The sequence below is a fragment of the Dreissena polymorpha genome, chromosome 3 (assembly GCF_020536995.1).
Source record: "Dreissena polymorpha isolate Duluth1 chromosome 3, UMN_Dpol_1.0, whole genome shotgun sequence".
Lineage (NCBI taxonomy): Eukaryota > Metazoa > Mollusca > Bivalvia > Myida > Dreissenidae > Dreissena > Dreissena polymorpha.
The window spans coordinates 72931740-72942984 of record NC_068357.1 but is presented as its reverse complement, the minus strand read 5'-3'; the positions used below and the strand labels follow the sequence as shown (position 1 = coordinate 72942984).

Below are 11245 nucleotides of genomic sequence, written 5' to 3'. Positions count from 1 at the left end.
GAACAATTTAACTATAAAAAAGGGCACACAATATATGAAAACGGGACGTCCGTACCTGTAGCAAAACCCCAGTGGTTTGGCTAGAGGTACGGATCCGTATCTCTAGAACCAGATTCTAGAGGTACGGATCCGTACCTGTAGCCACTTCCTTAAATAAATCATCGTCAAGTGGTGCACATTATCGGAGCTTGATGATCGGGCATATTATTATCCGCCATCTAGATCAGTAAGTATCGATAAAATAAATGGTGTTTAAAGCTGTTGATAAAAGAAAGAAAGAAAACAGTGTACACGACTTACGCACACTTACTCCTTTGATCTTCCAATGCTTTGATTGCTACGTCATTCTATTTATAGACATGCGCGCGCTCACGTCGTTAAGCTTTATAGCTGTGTCTAGTTTGTGGGAAACCGATCGTCGAATAGGTACGTAAATTATAATCAAGTTGTCTGTTACCTTATTGTGAATAATATTTTATGCTTTTATGTTTTAAAATATCGAATAAACCTTTTTTAGTTATCATTGGAGTTTACAGTAATCGTGTTAATGTACGGTTATAATTCGGTACGTTTTTGTCTTGACTTATGCACTGAACGAGGTGATCTACTTACGACTTTGTCAAAGTATTTAAGTTTCGAATGGTTTCAATCGTATAAAACATTCTTGGATTACTGCACTTGATTTGTTTAATAGTTGCATCAAACTTTACGTTAGCTTTTTTTTGCAATATAAGTAGACACGATTTTCCAATGTGCAGCAGAATATCCCCCCCCCTCCTGAAAACTGGTGACTATCGTGCTCAAGTTTGTGTATTGTTTGTTGTATTCAAGCAACGTTTCTTAGTTTTTAATTAAAAAGTGTCTCTAACAGTGGCTTTTATATAAATGGTGGAAATTGGATAAACAAGACTTTTATATGTCAGGCTATATTCATATACGTAATATGCGTTTAGAAATTCCAGTCAAAATCCCAGACTGGAAAATCCCCATATAGCATAGCTATAAATAACTTGGGATTTTACAAATTGTCTATTTTAAGATACGCCCATCTATTTTTAGACGACTAAACATAAACGGTGATTCCCCTTTATAATTACACAAGTTCCGACATATTGAAAAATGTTGATTGTTTCCTTGAAAATTTGTGCACTAAATGCATTGACTCATATCGGTTGCATCATTTAGGTACGTGATAGTGATATTTATTTCGAAAAAAAATGCTTATTATGTAAAATTGTGTTGTACCGATAATTTAATGCGTCAGTAAGATCTAAAAATATATCATGGTTGGTATTCTTCATTAACTGTCATTGGGATTTTTAACATCCCACTGTTAACTATACGAGTTTATAAGCCCATTCTTCACTAAAAGAATTAACATTTGTATATGCACTACAGTGCAGTAACATTCAATACATACTCTATATCTATATAAGCATTTTAATTTTACAATTTCAAGCAATAAAGCAACTTCATATTGTATGGAATGGTCCTATTTAAAATACAGCTTCCAAAATAGCCTTTTTTTGGGATTTGTAGAAAAGATTGATCTGGGATCCTCAACAATGTGCTTGTAAGTATTTGTATTTATTTTTCAGCTGGCTGGTTCTCAAGATAATTAACAATTAATAAAGCAAGTTTTGTCATCATGGCGAGTGAGGTAGGTGGTGTAGTTTCAGGCATCATTTTTAACAACCTTGTTTGAACATGTGAAATTGACACCTGATAAATAAAAGATTATGTTGACAGGCATTATTTTCAGTGTTTCTTTTGCTTTCATATTCACAAGAGAATCCTGTTTTTTCTTAATTTGTGTATTTGATTGCATGTATATAATACTATCTTCTCGGAGAAGGATTTTCCAATCTCCTAAAATGAAAACACAAACTCGTGTACAAGTTTACCCAGTTCTCTGAGGTTGATGAGAAGTAAAGTTTTGTAAGAAATAAACAGGTCATCAAATTTTGTTTGAAATGTTTGTTGGCAATCTAAAAATATACATTTAGCTGGAATACCAAGTCAAAATAAACTTGAAATGTATACATTTTGACATTCTTTTTCATGTGGTCTGTTGTAATACATTTATTCCATATGAGTTTCCATACCAGTATATTTATTTTTAGTAAAAAGGAATATTTATGACATCTCTGGTATTTTCCTTGATGATTGTTTTGTGTCCCACTGTTTGATATTGGTACCTTACCATAGATAAAGGGGCATGTACTAGAATAAGGTTCATCCAGTTGGTGTAGCTGAAATTGCACTTTGTGTAAATTTGTCAGGTTTGGCTACTTAATGTCAATAAAGTTACAATTTTAAAGGTTAGTTTTCATTCAGCTGATCGGGAAAATCTTTACTTTGTTAAAAACTTTTGAAGTTGTTTGTGTTTAATATGCAAAATAGGCAACAATTAATTTCATAATATGCGTCACTTATCTACATCGCAAAACTAAAGGATTAATACACTTAAAATATATTCTCTTTGTTTAGGGTTCGTCAGGACGGCGGGCTATCGACCTTCCAAGTTTCAGTGAGGTATTTATACTAATTTTTCATATACATGTACATCACGTTCTTTTTTAATTTACCTGATGTCTTTAATTGTGTGTTTTAATGTTAAACAGTTATGATTTTTATTTGTTTACAATGTTAATTTTACCAAACACGTAGAACAAAGTGGAATTATTACTTTCTTTAAAAAAAAAAAGATTTGAGTAACTACATCAACATTGGGGAGGGACAGACAGCAAAGGATCTACTGGAACAGTTGAAGAATAAGGGTACGATTGTGCCTGTGAAAAATGAACGTCCACAGGGTCAACCAATGACCAATGGAACTTCCAAGGGCAAAGGCATCAGACAAGGTATTTGGACATGTTCCTTTGTCACTGTTCTTGTATAGTATTTTCTTGAAATCTAAAATAGGTCTTCCAGTTTTTTGTGATAATAAAAATGGTATTACGTTTTGTTTACTTTCTTTCATAATACATCTATGACTGTTCAACCAAGTTTTTACAAAACAATATTATAAGAATGAATGGCTTCATGTAGACTTGAACTTGTTATGTGTTCATGTTTGGTTTTTATTTCAAATTTGGGCCGTTAAAGGGACCCAGTCCCAATGGAAAAAGTGTATATTTTCAATAATGGGACCTAAAAGTTCACAATTGAAGGTTTTGAAAAAGAAATCTTTATATAAATCTTATAATTTAGTTCATCTCGCATCAAATTCTATGAGTTGAACCTTGATAAATATAATATTGACAACTCTGTTAAACTCAACTTAAGGTATTTGTAAGCTAAAAACAAAACTCTGATTTCTCAATTTTTAGTCAAAACATCTTGATTTTTCCAATCCAAAAGTACCTGGCCTAATTGCCAAAATGGTTAAAAAAACACTTAATGAATAATATTATTGTGATTTGCTAAAGAATTCTGCCTACACCACTTCTGATCATTTATTAATTTTCTAGTTGCACGCCAAAAAAGTGCTGGACTCAATTCAAAACTGGCTACTCAAATCATGGAGGGACCAAAGTTATCCATCAAAGTTCCTAATGAGTATTCAAGGTTTAGATATGAGTCAGAGAAAACCAAGATAAAAAACGGAAGAGAAATTACGATACGGATGATACAGAAAAACAGTGTCTTCTGGAAATTGAGGTAACACACCACATTAAAAGTATCTATTTCCCATTTTGTACAATTCAATCTGCTGTCAAATGTTTGTCAAACATAAATAGATGGACTATGAAACTCATGATTGTACCAGGACATTGTAACATGAAATTAATCAACTTTTATGTATACATTGAATGTTAAAAGCTTAATGAAAGATTTTAAGTAAAAAGTTTGTTTTTTTCACAGATTACTGACTATAATGGCACTGCTAAGGTGATCTGTTACTGTTGTGATGAGAACGGGAATTCCATCCATTCAGTCTGTTTGGTGACCGTGGATGCCATTTCGGTGTTTATGTGAGCAGGGAGAAGTTTAAGCCACAGAAAAAACACAGGTTGGTTGTGAAAGAACAAGGAAAAAGCAGCCAATGTTTGAATGAATGTAGATTACCACTGTAATAAATTATGTGATTAAAAAAGATGTACTAAATGAAGAGCCATGAAGATAGATTATGGGCATATAAAATTTGACTCAAAATTTAAGCAATTGCAGAATATTCCAATTGAAATAATATTCTTTGTTGTTCCACCCAAGTTTAAGAATAGTTAACTGAATGCCAGCCCACTAAAAACTTGATGTGCTTCATCAAGTTTTAGAATTTAAACATACTATGTATATTGTAGTGCTGCCACCAGCATATTGAAATTTCTTTATAGTTGAACTATTAAAAATGGTCAACAAAACACCAAAAAATGCAATTGTTATGTCAATATTCTAATCTTGACTGTCTTGAGATTTGATAACTAATACATTTGTATACATGTATTCTGCGGTTGTTGACAGACTAACAGGGGTGTCAGTTGTGATGCCTACTAAAGGGGAATAAAGAAAAAATATTTATGAAAGAAAAGCTTCAATACTTACAAAATGAACTCAAACTGGATGTAAAGAGAAGAGGTAATATGCTATGATTTTGTTCACTATAAGTATTTAAATCTTGAAGGGCATTGTTCACAGATTTTGGATTGTTTTTAAGGTTCTCAGTACATGCTTTTAATTGATAAATGTTAACACCAGAGCTAAAGATCTCCAGAATAAAACAAGGTTAAAATATATATCCTCACCTGTACTTGAACCACTGACCCTTGGAGGCAAAAGTCTAGCGTCTAAAACCAGTCTGCCATCCATGCTGCTATGGAATTTTCGGTCTTTAAGGTAGCGCACCCGTAATGGGCACCTTTCCAATATAATCTAATGTATTATTTTCTTAATCAGCATCATTTTACTGAACCACATGCAAATTTTTAGGTAGGCTGTCCGTGCTTGAAAAAAAATATACTGATTTTTTCAAAACCACCCCCACACTTGGCTTTGTCCAGTTTATTTGCACCCCTTGGGTATATGAAAGTTCCATAATTCATCCAGATTTCCAAATTATTAATATGGGCATGCAGTTGGTGTGTACAGATGCAGTAAAGGTGTTTAAAGTTTAAACAAGATGAAATAAGTATTCTTGTTATCTATGGAAGAGCGCCATGAAATGTTAGTGGTTTCAGCCAAGTAGAAATTGGGTTGGTTAAAAACTTTAAGAGTCATAAATTTCAAATTAGTATCATTTAAGTAATATTTTGAAATTAGTTTTTAGCTCGACTATTATATTTGAAATATATATAGTGGAGCTATCCTACTCACCCCGGCATCGGAGTTTCCGTTTCTGTTAGCCTTAGCATGCAAATGTTAAAGTTTTCGTACTACCCCAATTATTTTCATTGTCCCTTGACATATTGCTTTCATATTTTGCATACTTGTTTACCAACATGACCCCAACCTATAAACAAGAACAGACAACTCCATCAAGCATTTTGTCATAATTATGGCCCCTTTTCCACTTAGAATATGCAGCAAATGTTAAAGTTTTCATACTACCCCATTTATTTTCATTGTCCCTTGACATATTGCTTTCATATTTTGCATACTTGTTTACCAACATCACCCCAACCTATAAACAAGAGCAGACAACTCTATCAAGCATTTTGTCATAATTATTGCCCCTTTTATACTTAGAATATGCATATTATTGATAAATCTATGTTAAAGTTTGCGAACTACCCCAAATATTTCCTATATCCTTTGACATATTCCTATTATATGTTGCATACTTGATACCCAACATGACCCCAACCTATGAACAAGAGCAGACCACTGTATCAAGCATTTTGACATAATTATGGCCACTTTTACACTTAGATAATTGAACATTTTGCTTAATTTGCCATAACTTCTTTATTTATGATCACATTTTATTATTACTTTGACAAAACAACACTGACCTGAATACCACAATGGATTCCACCCAAACAATACCCCACGCCCCTACCCAGAATCTCTTCCCCCTCCCCAACCTCCCCCCCCCAATTTTTTTTATATATATTTTTAAACATCATCTAATAAATTACCACACCCCACATTATACCCCCCTTTCACCCCCAACCCCCCCCCCAAAAAAAATATATTTTTTTAAACATCATCTATAAATTACCACACTCCACATATACCCCCCTCTTTTGTTACAAAATATAATTACAACATAGCTCTCCAAATTATTCATTCTTTTCGCATTTCTTACGCTTTATTATTTTATCAATTGTTAACAATTATTAATGTCAAACTAAAATATACTTTCAGTGTATTAGTCTCTGTCATTAGTGTTATTACGCTCATGAATGCACATTTTATCCCCGCCATAGGCAGAGGGATATTGTTTTGTTGGGCGTTGTCCGGCCATCCGGCCGTCACTTTTGTGTCCGGAGCCATATCTTGGGAGTGCTTTGGCGGATTTCATTGAAACTTGGTTTGAGTATATATATGGACAAGAGGACGATGCACGCCAAATGGCATTGTACACCATCGTATAATAAAGGAGTTTTGGCCCTTTGTATTTTGATAAAATGTTTTTTGTGTGTCTGGAGCCATATCTTAAAAGTGCTTTGACAGATTTCATTGAAACTTGGTATGAGTATATAAATGGATAAGAGGATGATATTGGCGTTGTCCATTCCGTCCAGAAATATTTGTGTCCAGAAGTATTTTGGCGGGGGATATCAATTCTACGAATTTGCTTGTTCATTTACTTTTTGATTCTTATACAAAGAGTTTAAATTTATAATTTTTGCGAACTGTGAACAAGTCCCTTTAAATGGAACTTGCGTATCATGATTTTAATGATAGAACTTAACGGAACAAATAATTATAATCAATTTTATTAATTTTATTGTCAAGTTTTATTGTTTGTTGCCAAGGTGATGATGATAAGCATGACAAGCAGCTTGTGCATGTCATGGTGGTGGTTCAGTTGGAAGATGAGGGGAAGCCACCCCTGTATGGGATCTCCACTGCCCTAAACAACCGAAGTAAGTAATCAGGGAATACTGCACCGTAACCAAACCCATTCTTGTGAAAAGGATTAAAGAGTATACCTGGAAAAACTGTTTTCCTAGATCTTAATTACATTTAAATTTTAATTATCAATAATCTTTTGCTCAAAATATTTTTCAAATGTCATAATGAGGTGATATAGTTTAGCCCGTATTGCAGATAGTCAAAATATTAAACAAGGTTTGTAGCAAAGTTGAAAATCCTGGTTTTTTAGATTGGGACATGGCAGGCAGGTGTGAAGTCTGCATCAAATTGGGTGTGTTCAGGTCGTAACTTCAGTTTGGATTGACCCCAATCTTAATGAAACTTGGGATGTATCTAGCTTACATTCAGGCCCAGCCAAGAATGTATTTAAGGCTTGTCAAGGTCAAGATCACTCATGAAAAAAATCTCTTTCCTCAAGAATTCGAGGTGTTCATTTTTAGAGTACTTAGCTCTCTGTTTCATCAAATTGTCTATTTAAATGTCAATCTCTTAATACCTGAAAACTTAGTCTTGTGATGACACATTTATACCAGCTAAAACTTAAGTGTTTTTTCTAACACGTTTATAATCTGCTCCCTGAAAAAACACTTGTTACTCATTTCTACCTACAATTTTATCACACTGTTGCCTTAAAACTGCACCAAGCATGATCTATGTGTTGTTTTAATTATAATTGGGTTCTATTTTGTATTACAGAACAAGGGAAGGAGTTCCTAATAGATGATGTGGAGCCCAACATGGTCATGGCTTCAGGAAGCCCTCCTAACAATCAATCCAAGAACAGAATCCTGGTGGTTGTCTCAAACCAGACATACTTTCCAAATGGTAAGTTTCTATTTCAGAAATGATTTATTTTTTCATAACCCTTTGAAAGTTTGTTTTCGATGCATGATACTTTTGTTCAGTAAAATTGTATTTATCAATTTAGGCTACATACTCCTATATCCTTTACTCTCATAGTATCTGTCCTCCTCATAGTATTGTGCCTTTAACGAAAACCTCCCAAGAAGTTGGAAAGTTAATGTTTATTAGTTGTAATTTATTTGATGGTTATCCATGACTATTACGACGATCCTCCTCATGATTTCCGGTGTTTGTTGGAAAGTAGGTCATGTTTATTCCAGGGTGATGCTATGATTTTTAATTATGTAACACACAATTATGTTCGTTTGTTTATGGATTGATAGTAGCTTTATCAAATGTTTTATATGCTGCTTATTTTTTAATAAAATGTAAAAAATATTTAATAACAACATAAGCAAGAGTATCTTTTTTCCATTAGTTACTTTTTAGAACAAGCACATGCGCATAGTAACAAATCTTAACAACCAATCAGAAGGGCCGATACTATGAAACAATTGTATATGAAACAGATTGCTACATGGAGCTAAGTCTAGCCAGTATTTGATGAAAATATTTCTGATATAAATGATGTTTTCGTTGTTATGTCCAAGAATACACATAATTCATTTAACTATAGATTGACATATAACACATGCATGTTTTTGTATTTGTTCACTTCCATATTCGTATGTATTCATTAAGAGGGCCGATACTACGGATAGACATGCTTGTTTATGATCATGAGAGACCAATCTTTAGTTTTAAAATGGGTTGAAATAGCTTAATAATGGAGTTATTTGTTACCCGTGAATCAATTGCATATGTCAATATTGGAAGTTCAAGACTGATATTTATTAGTTGGTCGCGTTAGCGGCCGACTAAATTTACAGCGCATATTTTGCAAATCAGTATGAACTGCAACTCACTATGCTAGGAAGGATTACCTCGCCTGTATGCACTGCAGACGACAAATGCTTCTACTTTACTTCTGCAGCGAATGTATATACCAGCTTTTAAGATGGTCTAGTGGTTATCATTGAAATCTGTACATATTGGCTGCTTTCAGGGAAAACGGTGCTTAATGCAAGTCAAATAAGATTAGCCTGTGCACACTGATTAGCCTGTGCAATGCGCACAAGCTAATCAAGGACAACAACAGCGAACAACTTCAGTGCCTTCAGCGCTTTGATATAATAAGTCATATGTTTTCAGAGAAGCAAAAAAAAGTTTATGACCTTTTAACTAAGGAGATTGAAGGTTAAAATTGTGCAGTCTAGACTTAGTTCAATCTAACTTCATAACCAAAAAAACATGTTGTTTTTCAGAACCTGAAGTTGTTTTGCGTGAAAAAGATGCTAGTGGAAAAACAAGGTGGGAAGTGGTTTTATCTGGAGAACAATTGGAAATTGTTAAAAAGGTATTGAAAAATATGTTGCACTGAATTCTCTTTACTATGCATTGATTGTCATTTTTGATTCTCAAAGAACATTTTTGTGGCTTCAAGTTTGTCTGCACTGTCTGTTCAGCCTTTATCATTCTATTAAAAAAAAAATGTGCCATCAAAGTTTTCAAGAACCTAGATTTATTTATCTTTCCACTTGTATTTTAGCATTTGAAGTGAAATTGTGTATGCAATCTGTCAATGACAATAAAAATATTTTCTTCAGGCGGTAGTCAAGTTTACTGCCCCTCCATATCTAGATCGCGACATAGAGTCTGATGTACAAGTTGAACTGTGTCTGCGTGACAAAAAAAACAAACAAAGAAACCAAGCCCTGGCCATTCTTCTATCTTGGATCAGGTAAATGCCTTTCATAGATGTTGAAAGTAGTGGCATTTGTATGTTCAAACTCATGTAAAAAGAAAATGTTCACTTATTCATACATATGCCTGTATGTTCATCCCAAAATATTATGGCTTGACTATTCCTTATGACTGGACAGATTTGCTTAAATATTAGAAAATGGAACATCTCGCACTAAGAAGTGTAGTTCTTTATGTAATTATGTGCTTCTTAAATGTAGCATTTATGTTATTCCATGTCATAAAGATTGGTCTTTTATGTCTCCTTTTGAAGAAGTCACCATGTACCAATGGCACTTTAACATCTGTTTGTACATCAGTAAACAAATTCCTGTCTCTGCCATAATTTTGCCATATATTGAGGGATTTGCAAAGTATGTATACTCAAATGTCCACCATAAGACGATGTGTCACATGTAAAACCTGTCTCCCTTTCTCAAATGTCACGGTCACACTTAGAAGTAAAAGGTCAAATTTTGCAATGAAACAGCTTGCAAACCATTGTCTCAAACATACATATGCTATATATGGAAAGATTTTGAAATGCCAGTTTGAGTCATGAATGATACGTTAGAGCATCCGTGTTCAGTGGACACATGTCTTGTTCATTTATTATTCTGAATCTTGTTTATTCCAGATCTATATGATGTAAGAAGGAAAGCGAAAAAGAGGAAGTTGACAGATGATGATCATTCTGGAACCCCTACTGAATATTCAGGTACTGTTCATTTTTGTTATCATTTCAATATGCTAGTTAATGAATATTTGATCAGTTTTTTAACATAGAAAGGAGCTGTCTTTCAGTCTGTTGTAAGTAAGTTGTCCAAGTATTGGAAGTAAAATGGCTTCGTTATGAGATCATTTATTATGCCCCCCTTCGAAGAAGAGGGGGTATATTGCTTTGCTCATGTCGGTCGGTAGGTCGGTCGGTCCGTTCACCAGATGGTTTTTGGATGATAACTCAAGAACGCTTGGGGCTAGGATCATGAAACTTCATAGGTACATTGATCATGACTCGCAGATGATCCCTATTGATTTTGAGGTCACTAGGTCCAAAGGTCAAGGTCACGGTGACCTGAAATAGTAAAATGGTTTCCGGATGATAACTCAAGAACGCATACGCTTAGGATCATGAAACTTCATGGGTAGATTGATCATGACTCGCAGATGACCCCTATTGAATTTGAGGTCACTAGGTCAAAGGTCAAGGTCACGGTGATTCGAAATAGTAAGGGGTTTCCGGATGGTAACTCAAAAATGCATACGCCTAGGATCATGAAACTTCATGTGTAGATTGATCATGACTTGCAGATGATCCCTATTGATTTTCAGGTCACTAGGTCAAAGGTCAAGGTCACGGTGACCTGAAATAGTAAAATGGTTTCTGGATGATAACTCAAGAACGCATATGCCTAGGATCATGAAACTTTATGGGTAGATTGATCATGACTCGCAGATGACCCCTTTTGATTTTCAGTTCACTAGGTCAAAGGTCAAGATCACGGTGACCCAAATATAGTAAAATGGTTTCCGGATTATTACTCAAGAACGCATACGC

At 34.2% G+C, this 11245-nt stretch overlaps 1 protein-coding gene across 6 annotated transcripts; it reads left to right on the top strand.

Annotated features, from left to right (window-relative positions):
* Positions 1-236: 236 nt before the first annotated feature.
* On the top strand, positions 237-10499 carry LOC127874757 (uncharacterized). Of its 6 annotated transcripts, none has more exons than XM_052419350.1 (12): positions 237-426; positions 1599-1660; positions 2491-2530; positions 2709-2864; positions 3474-3663; positions 3868-4015; positions 4465-4578; positions 6921-7031; positions 7738-7866; positions 9210-9301; positions 9552-9685; positions 10325-10499. In XM_052419350.1, exons 7-12 carry the CDS (start codon positions 4521-4523, stop codon positions 10332-10334), a joined length of 534 nt encoding a protein of 177 aa, XP_052275310.1. In that variant the 5' UTR covers positions 237-426; positions 1599-1660; positions 2491-2530; positions 2709-2864; positions 3474-3663; positions 3868-4015; positions 4465-4520; the 3' UTR covers positions 10335-10499. The 6 variants fall into 6 exon arrangements, with proteins under 6 accessions (XP_052275310.1, XP_052275315.1, XP_052275312.1 ...); XM_052419352.1 differs by lacking the exon at positions 237-426 and adding an exon at positions 436-565; XM_052419351.1 differs by lacking the exon at positions 237-426 and adding an exon at positions 768-1185.
* The last annotated feature ends 746 nt before the right edge of the window (positions 10500-11245 follow it).

What these genes read in the sequence shown, in the direction of transcription:
- LOC127874757 (XM_052419350.1), top strand. Translation starts at nt 4,521, where the DNA reads ATGAAAGAAAAGCTTCAATACTTACAAAATGAACTCAAACTGGATGTA. An exon ending in CACTGCCCTAAACAACCGAA is followed by an intron (nt 7,032 to 7,737) that starts GTAAGTAATCAG and finishes TTTGTATTACAG; the next exon opens with AACAAGGGAAGGAGTTCCTA. An exon ending in AATTGGAAATTGTTAAAAAG is followed by an intron (nt 9,302 to 9,551) that starts GTATTGAAAAAT and finishes TATTTTCTTCAG; the next exon opens with GCGGTAGTCAAGTTTACTGC.